At 39.4% G+C, this 26,910-nt stretch overlaps 8 protein-coding genes across 11 annotated transcripts in view; 5 read left to right on the top strand and 3 right to left on the bottom strand.

Annotated features, from left to right (window-relative positions):
• Positions 1–25: 25 nt before the first annotated feature.
• Positions 26–6,876, bottom strand: LOC105280308 (Fanconi anemia group D2 protein homolog). Its single transcript, XM_011340748.2, has 15 exons — positions 5,614–6,876; positions 5,242–5,515; positions 4,745–5,104; positions 4,300–4,657; positions 3,772–4,205; positions 3,607–3,698; positions 3,361–3,535; positions 2,905–3,165; positions 2,498–2,828; positions 2,056–2,374; positions 1,774–1,980; positions 1,179–1,476; positions 850–1,067; positions 524–732; positions 26–439 (listed from the first exon to the last, which is right to left on the bottom strand). Exons 1-15 carry the CDS (start codon positions 6,458–6,460, stop codon positions 308–310), a joined length of 4,515 nt encoding a protein of 1,504 aa, XP_011339050.1. The 5' UTR covers positions 6,461–6,876; the 3' UTR covers positions 26–307.
• A 141-nt stretch (positions 6,877–7,017) lies between these two features.
• Positions 7,018–8,673, top strand: LOC105280307 (enhancer of rudimentary homolog). The gene is made up of 3 exons (XM_011340747.3): positions 7,018–7,184; positions 7,937–8,024; positions 8,233–8,673. Exons 1-3 carry the CDS (start codon positions 7,182–7,184, stop codon positions 8,451–8,453), a joined length of 312 nt encoding a protein of 103 aa, XP_011339049.1. The 5' UTR covers positions 7,018–7,181; the 3' UTR covers positions 8,454–8,673.
• Positions 8,674–9,258: 585 nt separating this feature from the next.
• Positions 9,259–11,174, top strand: LOC105280310 (pre-mRNA-splicing factor RBM22). The gene is made up of 3 exons (XM_011340753.2): positions 9,259–9,441; positions 9,550–9,603; positions 9,684–11,174. The coding sequence occupies exons 1-3, from the start codon at positions 9,388–9,390 to the stop codon at positions 10,815–10,817; spliced, it is 1,242 nt and encodes a 413-aa protein (XP_011339055.1). The 5' UTR covers positions 9,259–9,387; the 3' UTR covers positions 10,818–11,174.
• A 305-nt stretch (positions 11,175–11,479) lies between these two features.
• LOC105280312 (ragulator complex protein LAMTOR3-A) lies at positions 11,480–13,195 on the top strand. The gene is made up of 3 exons (XM_011340755.3): positions 11,480–11,658; positions 11,939–12,166; positions 12,248–13,195. The coding sequence occupies exons 1-3, from the start codon at positions 11,650–11,652 to the stop codon at positions 12,383–12,385; spliced, it is 375 nt and encodes a 124-aa protein (XP_011339057.1). The 5' UTR covers positions 11,480–11,649; the 3' UTR covers positions 12,386–13,195.
• LOC105280311 (glyoxylate reductase/hydroxypyruvate reductase) lies at positions 13,123–15,589 on the bottom strand. 2 transcript variants are annotated; one of them, XM_011340754.3, is made up of 8 exons: positions 15,354–15,589; positions 15,113–15,249; positions 14,917–15,008; positions 14,707–14,834; positions 14,425–14,614; positions 13,873–14,036; positions 13,497–13,787; positions 13,123–13,309 (listed from the first exon to the last, which is right to left on the bottom strand). In XM_011340754.3, exons 3-8 carry the CDS (start codon positions 14,994–14,996, stop codon positions 13,194–13,196), a joined length of 969 nt encoding a protein of 322 aa, XP_011339056.1. In that variant the 5' UTR covers positions 14,997–15,008; positions 15,113–15,249; positions 15,354–15,589; the 3' UTR covers positions 13,123–13,193. The 2 variants fall into 2 exon arrangements, with proteins under 2 accessions (XP_011339056.1, XP_019887559.1); XM_020032000.2 differs by lacking the exon at positions 15,354–15,589 and having other exon boundaries at positions 15,113–15,333.
• A 273-nt stretch (positions 15,590–15,862) lies between these two features.
• LOC105280313 lies at positions 15,863–17,508 on the top strand. The gene is made up of 2 exons (XM_011340756.2): positions 15,863–16,909; positions 16,991–17,508. Exons 1-2 carry the CDS (start codon positions 16,889–16,891, stop codon positions 17,303–17,305), a joined length of 336 nt encoding a protein of 111 aa, XP_011339058.1. The 5' UTR covers positions 15,863–16,888; the 3' UTR covers positions 17,306–17,508.
• A 9-nt stretch (positions 17,509–17,517) lies between these two features.
• Positions 17,518–24,308, bottom strand: LOC105280314. 3 transcript variants are annotated; one of them, XM_011340759.3, is made up of 10 exons: positions 23,408–24,308; positions 22,659–22,889; positions 22,346–22,584; positions 21,896–22,233; positions 21,172–21,784; positions 20,605–20,956; positions 19,988–20,393; positions 19,615–19,874; positions 19,329–19,513; positions 17,518–19,124 (listed from the first exon to the last, which is right to left on the bottom strand). In XM_011340759.3, the coding sequence occupies exons 2-10, from the start codon at positions 22,758–22,760 to the stop codon at positions 19,061–19,063; spliced, it is 2,559 nt and encodes an 852-aa protein (XP_011339061.1). In that variant the 5' UTR covers positions 22,761–22,889; positions 23,408–24,308; the 3' UTR covers positions 17,518–19,060. The 3 variants fall into 3 exon arrangements, with proteins under 3 accessions (XP_011339061.1, XP_011339059.1, XP_011339060.1); XM_011340757.3 differs by having other exon boundaries at positions 22,659–22,937; XM_011340758.3 differs by having other exon boundaries at positions 22,659–22,937; positions 23,304–24,308.
• Positions 24,309–25,333: 1,025 nt separating this feature from the next.
• LOC105280315 (RING finger protein 44) overlaps positions 25,334–26,910 on the top strand; it is a 37,191-nt gene continuing 35,614 nt past the window's right edge. Inside the window, exon 1 of the mRNA XM_020032001.2 lies at positions 25,334–25,804. The gene's annotated coding sequence lies outside the window, so the exon portion shown is untranslated. The remainder of the gene's footprint in view (positions 25,805–26,910) is intronic.

Genomic DNA, 26,910 nt, shown 5'->3' on the forward strand with positions numbered 1-26,910 from the left:
CGTTATGTAATCAGAGTTATTATATGCATATATAAATTTTATTTAGATTTATAAATTTCAGAAATTATAAATCTTATAAAGATTATCTTGGAAGATTATCCGAGTTCGATTTTTATATTTTTGCTTAACAATAGAAGTAACGAAACGAACAAGTTTTTGTATGAAAAAAAAATTGATAGTACATTGTACATAAGAAAAGAGAGAATATATAATAACATTAGTGCGAAATTGTTTAATCCAGTATTTTTTCTTATTAAATCATATGCATTCATTTTACCCTAACTTACCCCGAGTCAACTACACGTTATTAATTATTGTCTTCATCATCGGTTTCCTCCATTAAATCTTCACTTAAATCAGAATCCAAGATTTCAGATGACGCACTTACGAGTTCCTCAGAAACGGCATTCATGTCTACTGCAGTCTCTTCTGACGATGTCTATAAAAACATAATAATAATATTTTACCTATTCATCTACGCCTTTTTTTTCACTACAATAATAAGATTCAAACTGATAAAAACCTGTGAAAGAATTTCACGTCCGTCTAAATTCTTATTGACAAGATTCCCCATCCAAAAGGCTGTTGCGCTGTCGTTAAGGACCAACATTCCTTTGACACTGTAAATTAATCTCTCTAGTATAGATTTTGCGGCAGGCACATATTTAGTTAACGGCAAATTCTTCTTTTCCGTGCAATCACAGCATATAGCATGTAAGTATCGCGTACCACCTGGATGACAATACATGACGTTATTATGTGTTTAAAAAATGAAGGGAGAATATATACAAGGTATTCCATATAAACACGCAATCTTGATCTTAACAGATATTTTCTGTCGTTTCTCACTTTGCATCATTTTCAGGATGCTAGTTACGTCGTCCGTTTGATACTTCAAATTATGTTCAAGTATAGGCATGCCAACATTTAGAAATTGCTTTATCAACAGCGGCATGTACCGCAGAAACAGCTGTATGAGAGATTTCGTTTTTAAAGTTTTGCAAATCTGCACGAGCTTTTGTACATTTGAAACAATGCTGTGCCATACCTTTATCCTCTTCGGATCTCTAGAAAACGTTCAATCAATTTTCCAAAATTAACTTTAACTAATTAATTAAATACGATAAGCTTTCTTGGAGAAGTTTTCTCAGAAAGAAAAGAGGAGAATTATTACTTACGAGTTGACCGTTAACAATGATATATTGATGCCTTTGATCAAACCATCGAACAATTTCTTATACAACAGATGGAAAATATTCCTGTTCACGGAAGGTATTTGTGTTAAAGTGCTCTGCACATTTTCTAAATCCGAGACTTCGTTTGGCAACCATTTCAAGATTGATGTCACTACTTGTAACGGTAACGGTTCATTATCCATCCAATTATTTAATAACTGATTGATAGATAACTTATATTGAGAACCGGTATGCTTATCCTCGGGCCATTCCAGACAGAGAAATCCGTATGCTAATTTGGCTAAAGATAAAATCAGTAACTATTATTATTAATTGAAGGTTCTGTTATATCTTTCAAGCTGCAAAACTGAGCAAGTTAGAACCTTGACGCGTTAATAGTGCGTACTTTCACAATTTATTATCTGTGAATTTGTATAATATCAGAAAATATGCAAACGTTGTTTCTACTGACCGTGCCAAGAATTTAACTTGCCTATTTACCTTGGAAAATCAGTAACGTTATAACGTAATAACAAGGAATTTAAAAACTTTGGAGTCTACTCAACATAGGATTGTATTGTTCGTGTATCTTACTCACCATGTTTGTCTTTGTACTGTTGGGTATAGGTTTCGGAATGTTTCATTAACGATTGGCACATGTTAACGAGAGCGGTAGCTAATGATATCTCGGTAGCAACATCCGACAACGATTCAAAATATTTGTACGACTCGGCAACGAGTTCCTTGCAAGAACGCAGCTGTGCATTTTCCTCATTAACTTGTCTAGCTAAGGTACGCAATCCCTCTAAAAAGATGTATTAGTAGCATGTGTGTGAATAATGTGAGACATTTTAATTATCAGTTGATAAAAATGCGGTACCACGCAGCAAGATGTTATATGTTACACTCAAGAATCCTTTCCAATCGAAAATTTTAGTCAGAAGGCGTAACAACAGTTTTGCTCCTTCTCTGAAATCGTGATTATTTTCTTGTCTCAATCGGTTGACGATGTCGTCCAATTTTGAGCAGATCTTTGGCAACAGGTGTATTAAATCTTTCACGAAAGACTCAGAAGGTTCATTTTCAAATATCGCCAAAAGCTCTCTTGTGAGAAAACAGACTTGCTTTATCGATATGCCTTGCATTTCGCAACACGATGACGACTGTGAACCAGTTTTGATATCCAAAAGATGAGCTATCTAAACAAAACAACATAACACATTTTTGTTAAATTTTTTAGAAATAAAATTTTTAAAATTAATTCACGTTTTTGAAATAAAAATTTTTTGTATACATTCATGTCAAACATTAAATTTTTATACCTTTGCATCAAACTTCCTAAAGTATGCTGGATTTTTAGAGCACAGTATGGAACCCGTTTCCCATGGTTCATTCTCCGTAATTGTAATGTTCGCTTTGTTTCCTTTCGAAGATTTCTTCCCTTTTTTAGTAGTTTTGTGCTCCATTTTTACAAATGGTGGTAATGGGAAGTAATGGAAGTAACATGGTGGTGGCTGATATTTAGTATCACATAATGTTAGTAAAACATTTAGTTCACCTTGCAAATCGATCAAAGTATCTAGACGTTTTAGTATCTGTTCTTGCAGTAAGAGATCCGTCTGTGTAACAAAGCCTGTGATTATTTCCCTAAACCTGTAACATTTCTTTTAGTTTTTCGCACAATCACATCATTATAAATCATAAAATAATATTTAATTCTCATACTTACCAATTAATACTGCATATCATGAGATCCAGTATTGGCGGTTCCGGTATATCAAAGTTTCCTGGCATTAGTATCTCACATCCCAGAAGAGCATCTATAGCTTGTAATTCCCCATGCACGCTGAGCCTCATATTACACACTCTGAGAAGTCTAAACAATACTGGCGCAATTGAACCACTTCTTTTATTTCCCAAATTTAGCACACAGTTTTCTGACTCGTTTCCTGTTCCCTTATTTAGCCCAAATTTAGGTACTAAATCTTCACTGATAAACATAAAAATTACATCTATTTGATATTGAACTTGCATTAACTTTAAGTACTTTATATTTATGAAACTCCCCCCAATCACAGAATAAATCAAATATAAATTTTAATTTAATATATTAATCTACTTTTTTAAATCTCTAAGTATCTCATGAGTTACATTAAAAAAAAATATAGAATCACATTGTATTTACCTGGATGGTAATGTATCTGTCATATATGTATTAATAAATTCATCCTCAATACAGCTGGTAATTTTTTGTAAAAAGTTTGCATTAATATGTTCCGTTTGCACGATTACTTGTGACAATTGATCATAAAACAAAGGTTGCGATTTAGAACAACTCTTCACGCTTTTCATTACTTTATCTGCAAAAGATATTTTGTTACATCGCGCATAATGCAAAACTATGATTTTCAAAACAAATTAATAAACATACTAAATAATTCCAGAGCTTGATCACAAGTCTCAACCTTTCCTGCTAGATGTTTTATCGCCATTACTGCTGCCATAACACCTTTGCACTTTGTGCTGAAATATGTGGATCAACATATTTATAAATTTAATAAATTAAAATATTCTATTAACTCCGTGACATGCTTACATCGGCTTAGCAACAGACAACTGTTTCTGCAACAGTATGAACAGATCATCACGTAGCGATTCCGAAGTCACATCGTCAGCTAAACATAATCCATGTAATAAATCGCCCAGAGTGCCAACTTCTTCCAGTCCAAAGCAATCTATCTTTTCTAGCAGAATTCTCAGGTGATTGCAATGAGATATCAAGCAATCTCTCTCAACCGTGTTCTCCGTCATTTTGCAAAGTATAGTCAGTGCGTGTTTTACAGTTTGATCGTTATTGCCCATGAGAAGAATAATCTTTTCTACAATCTCACGCTGTTTAAACAACATGTCTTTTTGGCTGACGAACTGCAATCGAAACCATTCTATTGCAAAATTAACAAACACGCACTCTTCAGATTTTAATAATTTAGACGCCAATTGCAATATCGCTGTTTGCAACTCCTGAACAACCTGAAAATATCACATACAAGTAATAGCACAAGTATTGTTCCGTTTAAATAAAAATCAATCTAGCAAATTTTTCGTTTGCAAGACATGTACACACCTCTTTGTACTCATTGTAAAATGTGTGCAGCAAACTTATCCTGTAAAAGCCGCATCGGATGTTTTGTTTTAATAAAGTTTCTGCGCTCTTTTGTCTCGTTGTCCCAGAAAACACCAGGAGTAGAATGATTAAATCCATGGGCTTTGCATTTTTGTTGATATCTTTTATTAGCGCTAACACAACAGGCACTACGTCTTTAACCAACAACATACACATCTTTAGCGTTTTAACTATCTGCACTTGATTTTTATAGCACTCTTCAACTTTGTCTCCAGCAAGAGGTTGCATCTCTATGTTGCGCAGTACAAGTAACGTTTGCTTGATAATGTCAGGTGTTACAGAATCGTTGAGAAGAAATCTGCAATAGAGTTACAAAAAAGTTGTCATTATTTGTTGGCATTTTACTACCAAAAACACAAGTAAAGGAAAAGTCAGTTAAATATACCTGATAACGGACGGTACAAATTTTATTTTCATATTCGTCTTTAGCAATTGCAAAACTTTAATTTTGTATTCTTCCAGACATTCCTCACTGAGATTAAAGGTGGTGATGCAGTTTAAGATCACATTTATCAATTCATTATTTTCTTCCAACATTTTTATCAGAATTTGCGCGATACTCTGGTGCTGAACGTCTGACAAAATATCTGGCAGGAATAAGATGAGCTCATGTTGGAACCATAGTGGACACGTTTCTAACAACTGTTCTATATTTGTAGTTAACGTATCGACATTGACTATAGTATCCAAAAAACGAAACTGATGTAGCAATAATATGGCCCAGGGTATTTTTTCGGGAGTATCTCTAAAAGGGAAAGCTATATAAAATTTCTTTACTACTAATAAAAGTTATGACACTTTTTAATGTCATGATCATTCAACGATTATTATCACATGATTAAATCTGTATTTAGATAATACTATATTTAGTGATGCACTTACGCCAAGAGAACAAATTCATTGAGCTTAGATATAAAGATATTGTATACATCTGTTTGAATTTCTGTAAATTCTAATAATATCCTTGCCAGAGATACATTGTTTAGAGCACTGAGACCTCTGGTATCGACAGACAATTCCATGTCATTTAACATCCTCTCAAATCTCCCTTCATTTTGAACATATTTATCTATTGTATTAATTATATCTTTTTTTTGGAATTGCTTCGAGTTTAATAGCTTGTTCATCTTCCTTTTGGCAACAGATGCAGGAACATCTAAATAAAGAAATTTAAATGCAAGTGTAATCTCACAAATCTTCTACCTACTTTTTTTTCTAGATAAAACATAGAATATATATTGTAGAAATACTTACTAAGTACATGTACATCATCAACTGATAATGTAATTCCACACTTCTGTAAAAAATTAGAAAAAACACATAGCTCATCTTGCTTCCTGAATGAACGATCCTCGCTGTTGACTTTGCATTTCTCCACAAGTTTATCAGTACTTTTACGTTTTTCTAATCTTGTAGCTGAATACAGTTCTTTAGATGTGTCGTGTTGCTTCTTCTGCGAGATGTTAGATTTGGTGATTGGTTTGATAGGTGATCTATAACTCGTGGAACCTTTCTTCAAGGGAGAATCCTCGTCAGTGTTAGTATTTTGTGTAGTTTTATGTTTCTTCCTGATGACTGTAGGTTCGTCGAATGAAACATCAAGATCACTGTCTTCTTCTGTTCTTTTGGGAACCTCCTCTGTTATTTTGGGACTCGCAACTCTAGATTTGTTCGTGAATGGATAACGACGCTTTATCGGCGTACTATTTTCTGAAGGGCGAGTATCCTCTGGGCTCATGACAGATGTGTTCATTGACACTTGACTATTCAGCTTCGATCTCGACACTGCAGTCTTGGATAATTTATGGCTAACAATCAAATCTTCTTCTTCCGAGGCATCATTTTGAATCTCATAAAAATTTCGTTTTCTGCTTTTCATGGAAGAATTACTCCCTACTGATGATTGACTGTTTAGTGGCTTCAAAGCTGATGATCCGACGCCTGACAATCTTCTATCAATAAATGAATCACTCCTTTCTTTTGTTGTGCAAAGACTTGCTTGCTTACTGCTGATGATGGAATCTGCCCTTTCTGAAGATTGACTATCTGACTGCAGATTTCTGTGCAAGCTGCCCTTGAGCTTCAATTTTCTCCTATCCATGGTGGAAACTGGTGTTCTTTGTTACTAATTCTTTTTAAGACCGATCGAAGTGAATATAATGATTTAGATGAGATGAAGAACATAAGTTTTTAAAATTATATCTTACTGTATTACGTCGTATTCTTATCAAGATATTAAATGTCAATGATTCACTTTCTGCTCGAATTTATTTACTGTCGTCTCATTTGTTACTCTTAATAATTATTCTGAATTAATCAGTTATATCAATTAATCATGTGAAATTGATGCTTGCAACACATTAACACTTTCCAAGAAACTTCACGAAACCTCTTATTTGAATTGCATGAAATAACAGAGGCGCAAATGGCGCCAAACGAACAATTTTTTATTCAACAGAAATGCAGTATGTACACGTCAGTTTAAAGTATTGCCAATAGCGAAGAAGCAAATATAACCAGGATCTCGTATGTCTACGGACCAATAATCGTATTGATAATTCCAGTATGGTATGTTTCTAGATGAAGCTAAACCATCACAAGAAATACATTATCGAAGGTTATAAAGATGGTTGACGATCAGTCGACCACAGTTGACAATCATAGGCACCGTCGGCATCACCGACAATCTTTTATTTGTAAATTGAGTGTGTGTATCTTTCAGTGCTTGTTGAAGAATTCTACGGATTGCTGTCAGTATCTATCAGTAGTTCAACTTGGTTCAGCTATCTTGCATCCCTTTAGCAAGCAGCGTCTAAACAAACATGGTAAGGAAATTCATGTTTTCACTTTGTCGAGGTTTTAACCTCGTTATCTATTTATCCGTGATCATTGACATAGAGTGTGTTCTCCACTTGGCAAAAATATCAGGTAGAAAAGGATAGAAAGCAAAGGTAATGTAGCTTTCTCTCTCTAATAAAAGAAGAGTGGGGGAGTGAACATCGTTCTCGATTGTTTATATACGATCACTTCGTTCTTCTGTTATTAGAGAGAGAAAGCTATATTACATGTGCTTTCTATCCTTTTTTATTTGATACTTGATATTGCAGAGAACACGCTTGGTTTATCTTACTATGTCCATAATAGATAATCAGCTTCGTTATATCAGTTTTTGCACGAAGCTGTTACTACGGTTTGATTTCCGCATGACATTTAAGTTCATAATAGCAACGAAACAGAACATTCCATAATTTGGGATGGTTCGCGAAATTTCTATGTTTATTGGATTACCTCGATTTCCTATTGAAAGATGTCAGACGTAAACATCAGAGACATAAATGTAGAGATTTGAAGTTGAAACAAAGATATATAAAAATTAATTGTGCAATAAACTGTTTTATTCGAAACTGTTCACAGAATGTCTGTGCTAATCTAGACAAGTAGCGTATAATAGAAATTGGCAATCTGTTAAATGAGAAAGAATTTGATTATGATTATTTGATGTGATATACGTTTATTAAAAACAATATGTCTTTGTACTTTTGCAACTGTTAATGCTTGTTTTTATTTAATTTTTTAGTCTCATACCATACTACTGGTACAGCCTGGCCACAGGCCTGAAACAAGAACATACTCGGATTATGAAAGTGTTAATGAATGTATGGAAGGTAACATTATATAGCATTAATTTCAATATTAAGAAATATTAGAGATACAGAAAAATTACTAATCGATATAGATGGTTTTCTTGCCTTGTACATTTTATACTTAAATTGTTATATAAAATATGCTTACATATTTGTATATATTTCTATAATACTTCTATAATAATTATTTGGATACGAATATTAATTAATTAATTGGATTTTTTTGCAGGTGTTTGTAAAATTTATGAAGAACATCTAAAGAGACGAAATCCAAATACCCCAACTATTACGTATGATATCAGTCAGTTGTTCGATTTTGTCGACCAACTAACGGATTTATCATGTCTCGTATATCAAAAGTCAACAAATACCTATGCGCCATATAATAAGGATTGGATCAAAGAAAAAATATACGTATTATTGCGCAGAGCTGCAGGACATAGCGAGTAAACAGTGTATAAAAATAGAAAAAAATGCTTTCCTATATAAAATATTTAAAAAAATAAGTCTATATAATTATTTGTTGCAATAAACCTATAATTTGAAATTTTATTTACGTCGATATAGGTAGTTGTCATATACTTTCCTTTTCGCATGTAAAATATACATTGATCACTCTGTATCATTCAGGCATACGTATATAGCATTTATTATATATATTTAAATGTAATATGTTATTTGTACACTTATTTAAAAATTCCCATAATGTACTCCTCCATTTATGTAATTTGTACAAATTGTTATAAGCATATTTTCCATAGAGTTAGCGTTTTGGAAGGGCAATTTGAATCGGCCAATTGAAAACGCTGATCTTTCAGGTAAATGGATCGTTATTTTATAAACGTCGACGCTGTTAAGCTGATTGCGATAACGTAGGTGTTCTTTTATTGTCTACAATCTTTATTTAATAACTTCCAAAAAGTCCGCAATAAGTTTACTGATCTCTATTGTCTCTGATAAAAAAGCGATGTAGTGATACAACTCAATATCGGGGCAGTAGTGTTTTCTTCTAATGAAAATATAGCATCCGATACTTTCATGGATTCCAATGTCCCTAGCACGATGAGTGTGTGATTGGCGGCGTCAGATCGCAACTATGGACAAATGGGACTCTCGAGAAATAACCAATAAAATGCTTTTGTGTAACCAATGGTCATCTTTGCTGGAAAGCAACCATAGCAAATCACTGTTCGCGCATGCGCATGGCGATTTCCATTGCGCATGCGTGAGAAGTTCGACCTGTAATGAAGCGCAGATTCATCGCCATTTCTGTCAACACTCCCTTCAATTCCCTTTCTGTGAGGAAGCTGGCAGGGTGCAGTGCGTGTTGTTAGAGGCGTCTCTCTTTCGTACGAATAGTTGAAAGCAAATTGGTATACGCAAAATGGCCACGTCAAAAACTACTAATACGTATAACAGACAAAATTGGGAGGACGCGGTAAGTGTAAAAGATCTTTGCGATAATGTTAACATAACAAGGTTATATTTCTATAACGCACTTGCAAATACCTCGTCGTACTGACTTCGGTTTGTTTTGTCTGTATAGGAGTTCCCGATACTATGCCAAACGTGCTTAGGCGACAATCCATACATTCGCATGGTAAGTAACTCATACTAAGCATTAAATATTAAAAATCTCAGTTTTCATCCTTTTCATAATGCTATAATTTTTATTTACAGACAAAGGAAAAATATGGGAAAGAGTGCAAGATCTGCATGCGGCCGTTCACGGTATTTAGATGGTGTCCAGGAGCAAGAATGCGATTTAAGAAGACCGAAGTTTGCCAGACGTGCAGTCGTCTGAAGAACGTCTGTCAGACGTGTCTGTTAGATCTGGAATACGGGCTGCCCATTCAGGTTCGTGATGCTGCCCTAAAGATCAAGGACGACCTGCCACGTTCGGATGTGAACAAGGAGTACTACGTGCAAAACATAGACAATGAGATCGGCAAGATTGATCCGACAACACCAGCTGGTGCTGTTGGCAAGTCCGCTGCAGCCAGTGATCTGCTCATGAAACTGGCGAGGACGAGCCCTTACTATAAAAGGAACAGACCACACATATGTTCATTTTGGGTAAAGGGCGAGTGCAAGAGAGGCGAGGAGTGCCCGTATCGGCACGAGAAACCGACAGATCCCGACGATCCGCTGGCCGATCAGAACATAAAGGATCGTTATTATGGCGTGAACGATCCAGTGGCAGATAAATTGATGCGACGGGCAGCAGCCATGCCGAAACTCGATCCACCCGAGGACAAATCCATTACAACATTGTACATTGGTAATCTGGGCGACGTGTTGACGGAGAAACAGCTGCGTGACCATTTCTACCAGTACGGCGAGATTCGTTCGGTCACCATGGTACCGCGTCAGCAGTGTGCCTTTATTCAGTATACACAAAGGAGCGCCGCTGAAGCAGCAGCGGAGAGAACCTTCAACAAGTTGATACTAGGTGGAAGACGGCTCACTATAAAGTGGGGTCGTTCTCAGGGCAGGCAGACCATATCTGCGGCAGAAGCGACGAGAGAGATCCTCGAGCCCGTCCCAGGACTGCCTGGAGCGTTACCACCGCCGCCGGAGAGTATGGGCAACAATTTCTTCAATCTTCAGACTTCCCCTGGCATGATGCCACCAATGATGATACCGCCACCGCCTGTCGCACCTCAGTTTATGTTCCCGCCACAAATAGCGACTACCGCCACAGCTGCGGCACCGATTTTCCCACCAGGAACGACTCCCATACACTATCCGAGCCAAGATCCGTCCAGGATGGGCGCGTCCCAGGGCATCGGCAAGCCTTGGCCAGAAGAGTAAATGAGAATTAACTGAATTTTTAATAATAACATATATATATATATATCACAAATTTAATATTTGTATATAAGAAAAGGACAAAAATATATCTTTGGCATTCTTGGAAACAATAAGTCATATTGCACGCTTCTTCTGTGATATGACTTTTTCTTTTGCAATATCGCAGACTTTTTATACATAGTACTACGTAGTTAATTTAATAGATTATGGGTACTCTATATATAATATGCCTCTACTGATACTATGAGATGTTAAAATGTTTGTATAACATTATATGAAAGAATACGCTACTTTTTACATTAAGATGTATCTCTATAGGCATGTAAACGTTAAATTAAATTCATATCAAAAGTAAAATTATTTTTTCAATTGTGTTACCCTGCTTAGTTTTTAATCTTTTTTGTAAAATTTTTATTTAATCCATGATCCACGTACTGCATCCAACAATTTATGAATCAGAGCTTGTCTCACATGTGGCTTGTCTAATTGCTACAATATAGGATGTTCCTGGAGGAAAATGTTAAGCAAAATGTTCGTGTCCTCTCGTCAATTCAAATTATCTTGGAAACCGTTCGGATAACAGTTTTGCTTAAAATGATCGATAATTTCCCAGAATATTGATCTCTTCTTCTAAGACACCCTGTATGATGTTATTTACGTCACTGCTGTATAGCTACAGCACCGAGTATAGTAGGCACTGTGACAGTTGTAACATCATATTGAGGCACAGCGCGATATCAAACAAGGCCGTGATAACGTTCAATGGCCGTGTGTGATTAAAGAAGTCTCTTTCCCCCGACCAGATAAAAATTTTGTGCATTTCTCGGTAAAAATGGCTGTGGTAAGTTGACCATTTGACAAAGTATTGCTTCTTGCATTAGGCCGAAAGTTATAGACAATTTTGAGGTTATATGTATATATACCTTGTTTAGAATCATGTAAAATATCTGTGAACATACATCGATGGGAGCCAGCACGAATTTTTGGAATATTTGTAACATTGTATAAAAAAAATTATACAAAGAAAACAACATATGTGCAAAAATTTTGAAAATTTTTCTCATTCGAAGTCAACGTTATCTTTGTGCTGTTGTTAAAGCTATGTTGAACTTTTTTTTTAGGAATTGAAGAAGTTTCTCTATGGACTGTTAAGCGATGTAGAGGGTCTGCATAGCATATTAATTACAGATAGGGATGGAGTACCTGTCATATTTGTAGCCAACGAGAAGGCACCGGAATTAGCTATAAGAGCTAGTTTCTTATCTACCTTCGGAATGGCTACAGACCAGGGAAGCAAACTTGGTCTTGGCAAAAACAAAACTATCATATGCATGTACAGTAATTACCAGGTAAAGCGTGTGACGAGAGAGATTACGTGCGTAACGATTCGTATTAATAAGGATATGTTATTTGAGAAATTGTCTACTCAGGTAATCCAGATGAACAAGTTGCCACTGGTCGTCAGTTTCATCGCTAGTCACAGTTGTAACACCGGCCACATATTATCGTTGGAAAGTAAGATTGATCCTATCCTAAGTAGCTTAAAGAATGCAGTAGTGGAGGCCTGATGGTTACCTGTTGTGCATTATGGGTGATAAACGCTGAACTCAGATATGAATCTGTCGCTGCGAACGTTGCACAGACAGTGCTCGTGCTGCATCGGACACACGCTACTTCTTCTTAAAGACAACAGATTCCTTCTCATACTTCTACTTACTTGCGCTTTTGTACATACAACGTTGGGAGAACCGTATTTTGCGAATTATATATACTATTTCAAGGTAAAACTATTCTATTCTACAGAGAAAGGTAATTTGCAAGGTAATCGTTTCAAAAGTATTTTTGAAGCAGATGTTCTGTTGTTCAGTGGAGATATACATCTTTTATAAAATTTGATATTTGTTAAAAGTTCCCAATCTTTAGTATTAAGTAGCACAGTAAATAGCGATCAATTGAAATTGTGATTGTAAAAAAGAGCTCTCTGAGAATTCGAAGAAATTGAAAACTTTCTTATGAAATTTTCAAGGAACACTTACAAATACACTGACACAGTACTAATGTTATACAATTTTCGAGGATGTACAGCATTTTTTATAAAACTATTCCAATATAATGTGGTGAATTAAATTTGACAAGCACACGAAAACTTTTCAGAGTCTAGATAATCCGCTTTGTACTAGCGAAACTGTTCAGTCATTCAAATGATTATATGGACGCTCAGATTGAGATCAAAGCCTATCAAGTTACATGCAATCATGATGTAAAAATTGACGAGATTTCTATTAAATTAGATATAAATAAATAATTGTATCTAGTGATATTTATTAGATGAAAATAATCTTATAAGAAACACAAGCATATAATAAAAGTGATTTACTATAAAGGATAAATTAAAGGTTTGTCCTCAAGACCATTGAGAATGTTCTGTGCTGCGGTCAATGCCATGTCACTGCGGGTTTTGAGGGTTGCGCTGCCAATATGTGGCACGATTTCTGCAATTGTAAAATACAAATTAATGACATGATTTTTGCATTATACATATATAAATAACAATACATCAGACGCAGCTTTAAAGTTTTTGAATCTCGCGAATTAGCAAATTCTATTATACCTTAATAATCTCAATTATATTGAATCAATTAAAGAAAAAACAAACAAGAAACAAAATGAGCAACCGACCGACATTAGGTAGCTTCAGAAGTTGATGACCCGGTGGTAGCGGTTCCGGATCAGTAACATCGAGCCCGGCGGCGAATATCTTCTTATTCCGAAGAGCTCTCACGAGCGACCCGGTATCGACGAGTTGGCCACGAGATATGTTCACGAGGATGGCCGTTTTCTTCATTTTGTCGAAAGCTTCGTCGTTGAAGAGCTCTCTGGTTTCGTTGGTCAACGGAGCGGAGATTACGAGGAAGTCACTTTCTTTTAAAAGCTCATCCAGAGATACAAACGTCGCCCCAAGTTCATCTCCTGAAGCATGTTACGTGTTTTGAAAGGCGATTTGTATGAAAAGTTGTCTAAAAAAAATATATTTCCCGATGGACCGTGAACACACCTGCTTTCTTGCGCGAGTGTCCGGTGTAGATAAAGCGTCCCACTTCGAAGCCGGTTAATCGCTTAACGGTAGCTTGACCAATATTTCCCAAACCAAAAATGCCGACTGTAGAGCCCTGTAAATCCTGTCCCAGCAACCATTGCGGTCTCCTTTCTGTCTGACCCCTTAATTGGACGGAACATTATCAGAAAAAAATCCACATGTATTTAAAAATAGGATATATCTGATATTTGTGAACTATAATGATTATATGTATTAATTTTTTACTAATAAGTCTTAACAAATTTTTTAACACTCAGCTGACAAGCTATTAAAATTTCTATTGAAATTTAACTTTCTACTTTTTAATAATATATGAATTTTAATTGTAAATTTTGCATTATTAAATATTTATGCAGAAAATCATTTTTGAAAATGATATAAATATTCAAAGTACGTGTTCTCAATTTATGTCATTTGGAGAACTGGATATCCTACCAGTTAAGTGTTGAGTAAGGGGGAGCTTCGTACATTAAATAAATTTAATCTAAAACAAGATAAGATATCTATTACTGTTCCAGCATCGTGCGACCCTCGTGGGTGCGTCTTGCTGCGGCTAACATCAAAAACACAGCAATTTCTGCAACTGCAGCGGACAGCACCATTGGCGTATGTCCAATCTTGATTCCTCTTTTCTTAATAGCTGGAACGTCCAAGTGATCATATCCGGCGGACATTGCCGACACAACTTTTAAATTTGGACCTAAAAGATAGTATTAAATTAAATCGCTTTTTACCAAAAGTGTTTAAGACTCTTGTATGTCAAATGTTTTGAACATATTGCGATGGATTTACCAGCAACATCGAGGAACTCGTTATTGACAATTTGATGATCAGCGAGAAACACAGCGTCTTGACCTGGAAGCGCTTGCAACACTTGTTCTCGAGTACTTATAGGGCCTGGTAAAATTGTCAAGTTGCATCTGTATAATGAAAAACATGAAAATCATAAAGCGCAACATCGCACAATTTATTTACACACCGCAAAAATTCATCGAAACTTACTTTGTTCGAAGCAAGTCGAGGGCGGCTAACGGTACGTCGCTGCTGGTTACCAGAACTTGCGGTAGACCTGGCAGACTCATCGTCGTTCCTGGCTGAAGGATCAAAGTAATTCGAACAAATTCAAGATAATATTCGATACACAAGTTTCCTAAAGTTGTCTTTGTAATGGAGAGTCCTTCAGTCTACTCTTACGTACCTCGAAAAACGGATTCCCTCAAGGTGCACCAGTCTCAACAACCAGATTAAATTTCGCCACAATTACCTTGCACAATAATGTGCACTCCACCGCTTAGTGCATAATACTGCTTTCCAATAACCAGCTTCTGGCTCTTCCTACAACCCGGAGTAGTGCGATGAAAAATCCGAGTACACGCACCGGCGCAAACCGGTTTCCAGATAACACGACAGACTCTGATGTATAGCGAGTGTCTACGTACCTATGTGATAGCATACATCATATAACAGCGTGTAAACAACACGCCTGACCGCCCTTGAGCCACATATTGACAACGTACGAATAATTGTACGTTATTACGCGTCCTTCTCTCGTGTACACGCATCTTTGCGGTTCTACGTATTTTAATAACGATTCCAATATGTCAATCAGAGCTGAGAATTCTTCTTCTTCTTCTCCGCTGTTGTGGCTCAGTGGGCAGAACACCCATTACAAGAGATAAAAATACAATACGATAATAGACGGAAGCAGCCGTACTGCGGTTATTACAAAAAATATGAACGTGATCGTCCAGTCACACTGAACACACCGCGTGTGCTAGAAGCGCACTCTATAACTGAGAATTCGATCACATCATAATATAGGAACGAAGGAGTGACAAGCTCGTGATAGCTCCGCATAGTAATTAAAGTTGAATTGAAATTTGAATCTTGAATTCTTGACGTCGCGCAAATTTGAATAGCGCATTCGCGCGCGAGTTCAGGCTTGCGAGTAAGCTTACCAATCGCGCACTATTCATTGATTTTCCCTATGAATGAACGGAGTTTTTATTATTGAAATCCGTGATTTCTGTATATACAGGTCGTAAATTTCGCAACAACTAACACAAAATAGACCAAAACGTTTATACGTGTTACAGTCCTTCTTTAAATCAGTTCAGATATGTTCTTTTTGTTATAATATTTAAAATAAATTTAAAAATAATATAATAATAAAATATTTACTCTATAAATGCTAGGATCATAATTGGCAATAATAACGGCTATAAATTTGTGTGAAATGTTGTAGTGAAGATGCTATAAATATTAGAAAGCGTTAAATGTGATTTATAAGAGTTTGTAGTAGCAACTTTAATTTTACTATGAATATAATGAATCATAATCGGATTGTCTTTGTGTTATCAATTCAGATAGAATTCAAACATTAATTGAATCTAATCCACATTAATTGGATTTAATTTAATTAATGGAATCTATAATGTCGGGAAATCGGATTATTGATAAACAGATCCATCCAATTATTTTAATGGAAGTTTCGTTGCTCAAAATCAAGCGACAGAGACATATTGATGATAGATATTAAGTTCTCAGTATTAATGTATGTTAATAAGAAAATAAAAGTGCTTCTTGAAAACTTTATTGAAATTATTGAATCGTCGATGAACGGTAGTTCACCGAGAGAGAGAGAGAGAAGCAACTCGCGGTGACATGAGGGAGAAAAAAAGCGGGAAAAGGAAAGGATAATCGAAAGTAGCCGAAGCGTGACTTGAGGAAGAAAAACATAACGATTTGTTTCGGGGATTCTGCCGCAGGTTTTTAACGGCTCGTGGTCGTGTCGCAGTAGCGACAATTGATTCGCGATGGGATAAGCGTGGTGCAAGAAGTAGCCAGATGTAATTGTTGGTTCCTTCCAGAGAGACTAGAAAGCTGCGGCGAAGCGAAACGTATAAAAGAGCGGTGACAGAGCCTTTCTCTTTAGTTTAACGAACCGAATTACTAAGTTTGCTATCAGTTCATCATGAAGATGACGAACAATTTGGTAAATAATACACACACGCATATATACCCATACGTATCAATTAAAAACAAAATTAAATCTCTATATAATCGGATTTTTCAGAGCATCACGCTGTTTCTGCTGTGCGCAATTTGCGCCGTACTAGGCGGACGTCGTTACATCGCGATTCCCGTTGACGGTATCGACGGCATTGACATAATCGAGGTGAATCCAATCACACCGTCGTTGCCGAGAGTGCCCCGACAAACGGAGGCATACGTGCACGTACCCAACAGCGTTATTCACCAGGATGATCCCGAGATACAGCGTTCCGAGCGATCGGCCGTACGTGTGCTGGATTACGTTGACTACGGGGGACACACCGGTTCCAACGGAGCCTTTAGTTGGTATGCTGACTATCCGGCTCATCGTTTGTAATTTTCCAACTTTATTAAATAGAACGGAGCGCCCTGGGAATATTTATTGTTAATGATGTAGTAATTAAAAAAATAATGTATAATGCATATGCAACGCAAAGAGAAAGAGACTTATGCATGAAATTAAGAATTGGAACTTGAAAAATTCTTTCGAAGAGGACACGAGAGGATATTTTCGATATTAAACAGAATTCGAGAATTAAAATGCACCTCTTATACTGTAACTCAGTTTTCTTTATTTTCTGGTATTCATTATGATACAATAAATAGTGTAGGGGGACTGGCAACATCTTGTCATTTTTACGTTAACATTCAGCTAGAGATATTCGGATACGGATCTAAAAATTCAGCGGAAAACGCATCGACCGGTTCTCATTGCTGCATCCGAATAAAACAAACATCGGAGCCATCGACAGTCTCGGGGGATATGATATTATATTCGTCTTTATACAGCCAAGTGTAGTGCCCACATTTTATATACGCGTGTCTCTTTAAAATGTACAGATAGATATACATATACGTAAAATACATATACATACGTACACTAAACATTTGTTCGTCGAAAGTTCGTAAGCAACGCGCGAAGATATTATTAAGTTGATAATAAATTAGCTTCTGATATATATATTATCGCACGTCTTTACGGGCTACATTTATATCTCTATATTCTTTTTTTCAATTTCAGTCAAAAATACACACATCAAAAAAGAGGTTTTGTCGTGGATCTCATTTTATATTTCGATTAAATTGTATGATTTACCATTGGCGAGGAAAATGGGATCCTGGCAATAATGTTAATATTATGCATGGCAAAAAACGATCTGCTTTGGGTTTTTATCATATAGTTTTTATCCAACACAGTTTTCTGTTTCTCGATACAAGAATCGTGACCGTAACGGGATGCGTGGAAAGACACTTCTCGATGTGTGTATTGATAATAATCGATTGACTGCAGAGTCAGAATAATAAATTTGTTTTTTTTTCTCTCTCTCTGAAGAAGGAACACATTTCTCATTAGCAATCTAATGTAATAATTCGCAGCAAGCGAAGCCTCGCCATCATCGAGGTTACTTGCGGTGAAGTACGATCACAATGCGTGCACAATGCTGCGAAATAAAATGTCAGCGTTTGTTGTACGTAGTTGTCTCTCAATCAATCTGATAAAAACTCGTCGATCGTTTTGATTGGCTTGCCGAAAATTCATTAGGGGAGAGATTTTATCCTTTTTAACTCGTATGTATTATATAAAACTATTATTTAATTCCCCCATTCCCAACTTACTCGTTATTGTTGCGTGATGCGTATCTTCAGTTTTACATACTCGTAGCGTCCAGTATTAGTCTCTAAATACTTAGAAATCTGTAATTAACGAATGTCACGGGAGAGATCTGTGATATCTTGTACATATAGTATTAGACTAGTCATATAATACTCATTGTTACGTATACAATGGAACGTCAAACGGCTCGTTACGCGTTAAGTTTCAAGGTATATCTTGCTGAATCTGCTATCGCGACGTCCAAATGTCCCTTAATTCCGACTATTTTAACACAGTAGTTAAGACAGGTACAATTCCGTATGGGAATGAGAGAATTAATCATAAAAAATCAGAAGCAGTCACATTACCTCGTTGATCGGATCGGCTAAGCTTTCAAGAATGATAATCCATAGTTATGGCTCACGTATCGCCGAGTCCTCACATGGTGTACTGGGAGAGCAGAATACGAGGTGTGACCATGGAAGCAGGTGCCTCGGGTCAAGTGGTGCACCAGGCAAGCACCACCTTTTTGAACGGAACAAAGATCGCCCGATCTGGCTCGCTGTTAATGAGATATTTATTATTAATTAAAGCTGAAAACGATGCGGTCGATATCGACTAGATATCGAACACGCTTACTTATTTCTTCTTTGTTTTTTTTTTAATTCTGTAGTTTCAAATAAAAGAACGTGATATTTGAAAAATATTCAACTTTAATAATTAATATTATCCGGAAGATATTCCTTGGAAGCTTCTCCGAGCTTACCAATCAAAAAATCTCCTGCCGTGAAAGGTACCGTCGGATGAACCGTTGACAGACGGTAACTCCACGCCTACATGCGCGTCTTCTCGACCTGGGACAGGACCTACGTATCTTACGCGACCCTGGAGGACTCTGCCCTCCGGCGATATGACTTTCACGAGGTGATCTAGTTTGAGATCCCTTGGTATCTGAAAGACGCACGAAGATTCAATCGATTATGCACATGAAACGATTTCGAGTCGAGTGATTCACGTGTGAAAATCACATAGACGCAGCGGTATAGTGATACCTTTGGCAAATATGGCCTGGTATCCTGGGGAAGATGCCAATCGTGAATCAAGTCAGGCTCTGAATGTCTCCGCGCCCTTCTTCGCCTTTGTTTACTCCAATAATCCGTGCTGGCACTCGAGATGGTCAGCATGGAGTCGATGCTGCGCCGCAGGTAATCCTCCGCTTCGTCGATCAATGATTCGGTGGAATCGCCGCTATTCTCACCGCCGATCGATTCTGAACGCAAGTTGGGTAGACTACCACGCGTCATTGGACACTCTGAAAATTCCGATTACTTTCTCTGTCGTGGTAAATTCATTTTCTGCCGCAATATCAAGCCCTTCTTCCTCTTTAGCTTGCTTAAAAGTACAGCAGGATCTTTAATATCATACCTTGGAACGTCACCTTGGATCGCGTCCTCTTTGGCGTACTTTTTGAAGTTTTGGAGGAGGTTGTCGGAGGATGCACGTGTGTCGGAGAGGACGGCATCGAGGACCACGTAGGACGCGGCGTGGAAGTCGCAACTGGAACCCTCCATGTGTCGAAGGACGCCGCGGTTGCTCTCCAGGAATGCCTTCGTGGCGGACCGCCAACGACCTCAAGACCGGGTGATGGTATCGATGTCAGAGACCCGCGATAACGCGAAGGATACAGATCTGTCGACAACCGACAGTCGCAGGGACTTGGTAGGCCGGTTGCGGGATTGCAACGCGGCCAATAGCCCGCGGGCGAACCCAGAGATTCGCGTCTGTGGACTTCCGGTGTACGAAGACCGCAGCCGCGCGAGTTGAAACACGTCTTAAAAAAAAGACACCGTACCTTTTGTTAATCATACGTCCTTTAAGAAATATTTTTAAATTTAATTAAGCTCGAAGTTTTAGTTTGAATTTTATTACAATTATTATGTATTACGAGATGAAATATTAAATTGAATTATTTCCCCAATAACTTTATGATTTTCTTTTTAATACTGTTAAATTTTTGTTTTACTTTTACGTGTTAACTTTACCTGGGCATGTGGATCGTGACACAGATGATCTGCACTCCTCGATAATTCCGGTACCATGCTAGTAAAGCTGATGTCCGATAACATCACTCTCCTAGCTTCTCGAGTTTTGTCCGACAGTTTCAATCGACCGGATACTCCTGTCGGTAGAGCGAACTTGCTTGGTAACGTTGTAAAGGTATGCGCGACCTTGTGTGCCAGATAGCTCTCGGACCGCCATTGTGCTGGAAGCGCAGATATATCGGTTTGGGCACCGGACTCTCTTCGTGCACCGCTGCTGCGATCCATCACTGGTCGCAACGGCGCAGAGCTCTTTCTCCGACTACCAGCCAGAGCTTCACGGTGAATGATAGGTCTGAAAGGACGATGTACTGACTAAACGTTTGCAAATTGTAATGATAATAAAGTATACAAATTTATAAAATATGGAATTTCAATAATGATTCTATTCGACTAGTTGGCGAAAAGAAATAAGCAACGTGTTACATACAAATGTAAAATCTCTCGATCTCTCTCATAAAAAAATATTCACGAAATCCTGCGAAGCAAATTATCCAAAGTTTTAGAAACCTGTAGGTCGTCGGTGGCGCAGCCAAGGTGTTTCTCCTCGCGGCATGTCGCAGGGACGATCCCGCGGAGCTTTCAGCATCTTCCAGTACGCCGCACTTGCTGATGTCCGTCTCGACCAGGACAGAGCATTGCGACCACATCTTGTTGAGCCTGGTGTTGGAGCTCTCGTCGAATCTGTCGACGCTCTCCTCGCGGTCGATGCTGGAGCTCTGCGAGGAGACGGCTTCCTCGACGGAGCTGGTTTTCTCGCCGTTGCACACCAACGATTCGCCCTCCGCCGATTTCGTGTACTTGAGTAAGATGGGTTGGCCGTCGCTACCGGCGCCCGCGTGCTGCCAAGACTCCGTCTCCGTGATGGACACCAAGTCCTCCTGCAGACCGAGGTCGCGACAGGTCTCATCCGTCGTAAATATCAGCTCGATGTCATCCAACTCCTCCGACTCGTTTTCCGAGTGTTCGTTCGGTCTCGACGAATCGCCCGGTTGGCTCTGCTGAGGCGTTTGTGACTGATCCGCGTGATCGCTAAACATGGAATTGTCGCCCTCAGAGATGGATTTCAGGCTCAAATCCTCGGTGTCCTTCTCAGGTACGTCTAAGTGGCCCACACTCGTGTCTGAAACAAAATTATAATTTCCCTTTAAGAGGATTCGTCCGCAATGATTGTAATAAAATTACAATTAACACGCTCACAGATCGTGAATTGAGAGAAAGCGGCTAATCCTACCTGTGATCTCTATTCGAGGCTCTTCTTCGTTGCTAATCGCGTTCGTTGTTGAAGTCGAGGATTTGCGATTATCACTCTGTGGAACATTCAGAATTGTAGATGTTGCTTCCATAATCTCTATCGGACCAGCCGTGCCTTTGGTTGCAGCTTTGGAGGATTTCGATAAAGCTTGTAATTTGGGGGCGCGGGAAGATGGATCGGGACTCTCGTTGCCGCTGCTGCTATTACTGCTCTGATCAGAGGCTGGTTGATTCTGTATTGTTGGTATGTTCTGAGTGTCGGTAGTGACCTTCTTCTGGGATGTGTCCATGGTGGTTTGCGCAGGATGTGCTGTTTCACTGGGCACGGAAGAACTCGGTGAGTGATACCAGTCTGTCAACTGTGCCCTTCTGTACGTCGAAGAATCCACCGTTACCGCGTATTTATCCAGCTAAATAAAAGCGTGCTTACTCCATGCGAGCTTCTACGACGAGTTGGGCGTCTCTCGACTGAGGTGGCGGACTGGTCGCCGCATCGCTCGAAAATTCGCAGCTCCTCCTCAAGATTCTCCGCCTGAGGATGTGATTTTCGAGGGCCAGACGGCTCACCACGTCGACGTAATTCTCACCAGGATAATTGCCGACGCTTTCCTGCAATCGACGGAGCTCCTTGCGCGACAACTCCAAAGCCGAACGTAACGACACGACCGTCTGTAATGGTGAAGGCAATTGTTGGAGTATTGAGAGATACAATTAAATATATCGGTAAAAGAGATGAATTGTACTTGATGTAACGCTTCCACGACGTCTAATCCGGATATTGCCGGTGATGGCAAGGTGCTCCTGAAGAGCCTCTGATGAGACGGTTGGTCAGCTTCGGCTTCCATGCCTCCACTACCCCGCCTAATGTTTCCAGGTAGGTTTTATTTCCGCCACGGATCATGCCGAATTTTCTATTATCCTTCGTTTTTAACTTGCTCTTTTTCCTGACGAGTCTTTTTACAGCATTCACCTGACTTTTAATTAAATATTTTCACATTTCAAGGTGTCCCTTCTCTGTTCCTCTGCAAAGTATGATATCAATTTTCAACGAGAATCAACGACTGTTGCATTCAACTAATTCCTTATGGCTCATAAGAAACAATCAGAAATATTAATTTTGACTTCAAAGTTCTGGAGAAATATAAATAAATAAAAGAAGTAAAAATGAAATAGAGAGACGGAAGAGCAAAACTTATACATATAGTTGTACATATGATAAACTCTAACATAAAAATGTAAAGTTAATAAGTCTTTATATATATACGACTAATTGTTCTTATAGTTTTGTCGAAAACGTTCTTGGTTTATCTCTTTACGGAGAAAACTCATACATATTCTATATTAACAGAGTGTTATTAAATATGAGTGTCGACTTTGTTGCTTTTTACTGGATTTGCATCGCACTTCGCAGTCGTGAAAAGCTCGTGACGTTTTAAAGGATCCTATCCACTGCACAAACACCGTCATGAATAATTCATCCGCGGAAACTCACCTCGCTGCGAGAAAACTCGCGGTAAATTCACGAACGAGTTCGTACCGTCGGAATTATCGATCATCAGAGGGAATTTTCTATTAATGGAATTAATTAAGGATTTATCCTCGCAAATCAAGCGTTATCGGAGGAAAGTCCGCAAAAAACCGCTGGAAAATCCCTAGAAAATCCGTAGTTGCAGTTGCAGCGATGCCATCCTCAGGCGTACATACGAGATGCGTTGTACGGAAGACAGACGCATCGATGAGAAATTGATCGCGCGGCTAGCAGTTGCCGTCAATTTTCCATCCACGACTACAGATCACGATTGTCATGATCGGGGAAACACACGATGCGTCATGAGAACACCTGCCGCGTTTTTAGCACTGCTGACAGCTGCTGTGTTACCGACAAACTGTCGAGAAAAGCTTTCGGAAAATTGCTGAAGCCACCACAGTCAACAGCGTCGATGGCAGCGTCGATGACAGTTACGAAGACGATAATAATGATCGATTTGATCGCTTGATTCTCGAAGCGGGCTCACATCGTGATCATGGAAGTCGCGAGGCGCGATCAAACGCGAGGAACGTCCGCGTACGCGACGTAAATCATGGAACGCTCCGACGAGAAAATCCAAAGCGCGAGTCCGAGTGGACCGAATCTCGCAGATAGATAAAAGGCGACGACGAAGACGTTCGATCAGGCGCCGTCGCTTGCTTGCTCCACGACTGGCTCTCACGGCACCGCGGCGCGAAGCATCGCGGCATCGCGCACGTCCGCCGCCAACTTCACGTAGTCGCTCATCATGCGAAGCACCGTTCACGCCAACGTTCCGTCGACATTTAACTGTCAATAACACAGACTGACACAGACGAACTGTCACTCGCACCTCGATGCAGACGACGAGACGACGCGAGACGCTTCGCGTCAAGATTGCCAACGTTGCTGCAATGGTTATATCGTGAGGGAAAGGTAACTAGAGTGAATGTAACTAGAAGCTGTAACTTGAATAATTATGGCGCGTCCCATGGTGCGGAATATGCGCAATGCGGAATTGACCGCGCCATTATTCGTCGAATATGGACGAATCGGACATTTTCACCTTGGATATTCATATCTAGATACTTGTGCATTTAAGGTTGAGATTGACATTTTTTAATACATACCGAGTTTGCAACATACATTTTTTAATAAATAAACGTAGAAGATTGAATATAAGATTTAAAAATAAACAGATTTTATAAGTACATTAATTTATAGAAATATAGCAGATTTTGTAGGTTAGGTGTTTTAATCAATAGTCATAAATGAGTATCTAGATATATTCCACTCAGAAATGCTTAATTTGAAGATGTAAAGGTATGAGAGTAACGTCTAATATAAATTTTATCGAATATTTAACATTTTTTTTCTTTGACGTTACTTTTAAAGTATAAATTTTTCGTCGATAATATCGATGCTTCCTTGTTTCATCTTTTTTGCCGGCAAGTGGCGCTACTATTAACTTGTAGCGGTCACGTTCGAAATCCGTGACAACCTGACGTCAACAAGCGAGGGAACGTTGATAAAGCTGCAACGCAGTATCGTCGCGTGCAATGCCAGCTTTACATGCATTCGCGCCCCAATCGAGGTAACTCGACGCTCCCCCCTCGTCAATTTACTGAATCCACAACATATTGCGATGTCCAAGAGAAATCGAGGAAACTGCACGTCGAGTCGTAAAATACGACTATAACCGTAGACTAGAAATACTAAACGCTGGGCAATCGGGACACGCGACATTTCAGCGATTTCTACCTCTTGGCGCTGAGCCCGCATGTTGCTCGCTCGAGCCTCGATCGTTATAGCGCCTAAAGCCAGCACTGGTAACGGAGCGCGCGAGAGAGAAATTGACGTAGCGACGAGGGAGCGAGCAGCGGGGGAGGGGTGGGTGAGCGGAGGAGGCGGAGGAGGCGGATGAGGAGGAGGAGAGATAGACAGTCTCGGCAGAGCGGAGAGTCGCGGTCGGCACCGTGCTTCGTCACGCATTAATCGGGCGTGCGAGAACGTGTGTCACGCGGGTAGTACTTGGGGACGCGGGTCAGGCTCTCTTTAGGCTTCTCGTTCGGGTGTGCGGGCTCTGCGCGTCTGGACAGGGCCCCGGGTTTTAATGGGCGGGGTCGCGTGCACCACCGCTCGAACGAGGGACATGGAACGACCTCGGTGTTCTCAGTGGTGAGCTGCCGTCGCCGCGGCCATCGCCGACCGATCGTCGGTTCTACCACCTTCGAGCGTGTGCCATCGCTTGTTGTATTAAATGGCGCGACTTGACGAGCGTCGAAGCTACGCCTACGGCTATATGACGTCGCTCTGACGAGAAAACAGAGAGAGAGAGAAAGAGAGAGTGCCCCGCCAGTACTCTTTAACCCGGCTCCAAAGGTAGGAAACTTTTTCCCACCGAAATTTCGGACGCGCGCTCTCTGTGTCTGTTCTGTCTTCTCCTCCCTTCTCCTCCCCCTATCGCTCCTCCTCTCGCACTCCGCTGCTCTACTAGCTGTATCTCTTCGTCACTCCTGCTGCTGTCTCTCTGTGTGGTTTTTCTCCCACTCTCTCTTTCTCTCTCTCTCTCTCTCTCTCTGTCTCTGTCTCTGTCTCACCGCATCTCTCTCCTTCGTACTCCCGGACCTCTGGCCCCTATATCCCTTCTAGGATGTTCCCCGACTCTGTCGACTCGCTTGACTCATAAAAGTCGCTTTACGTTTCTCTCTGGTGTGATCGCGGATTAAATACCGCGAGAGGGATACCGTTTTTCCGCACAAATTTAAGATATATATATGTATATATATTTTGTATTATATGCTGTGCAATAATATAGTTCGGTCGGAAGCGCTTGCTTTGCTTCTTTGTCCTCCACGAGTGCGATACGGCGGTCTTGGTCTTAACGATGAGAATCTACCCGTACATTTGCCTGGCACGAATTAACATACAGGGTGTACCGCTCTATCATCTGGCAAGGCAAGAGCTAAGGGAAAAAATGTTCGTTACCCGTAGTAGAAAGGTTCCGCTGCTTCGCTCAGCGTACTGCACCTGCACCGATGTATGTTTTTCTACCTCGTCTGCCTCCCCTCCTTTATCTTCCCGTCTTCCCCCACCACTTACTCCGACGCACATCTGATCCTTTTGTTTGCCGATCGAAATATACGTGTGTAGAGGCGCGCGCGAACGCGCATACCTATACATTTATTTGTGTACAAATATCCCTCACGTGCACACCCGCGCTATGTACGCACACACGCTTGCGATGCTCGCTTCTACACACACACACACATGTATATATGTATATTGCATTTGTCGCACTGAGGAAATTGAGAAGACTAAACGAGAGTGAGGGAGATTCTGTAGAAATACATGTACATATGTGTGAAATAGATGTGCAAAAATAGGGAAACAAATGTTTTATGTTCCCGTTACACAAATATCGATGTGTTGCAGAAAAAGAGCAATTCAATAAACTTGAAAAGTCAGATCTTCCGGTACAACCCGAG

Source organism: Ooceraea biroi, chromosome 1 (assembly GCF_003672135.1).
Source record: "Ooceraea biroi isolate clonal line C1 chromosome 1, Obir_v5.4, whole genome shotgun sequence".
Taxonomy (NCBI): Eukaryota; Metazoa; Arthropoda; class Insecta; order Hymenoptera; family Formicidae; genus Ooceraea; species Ooceraea biroi.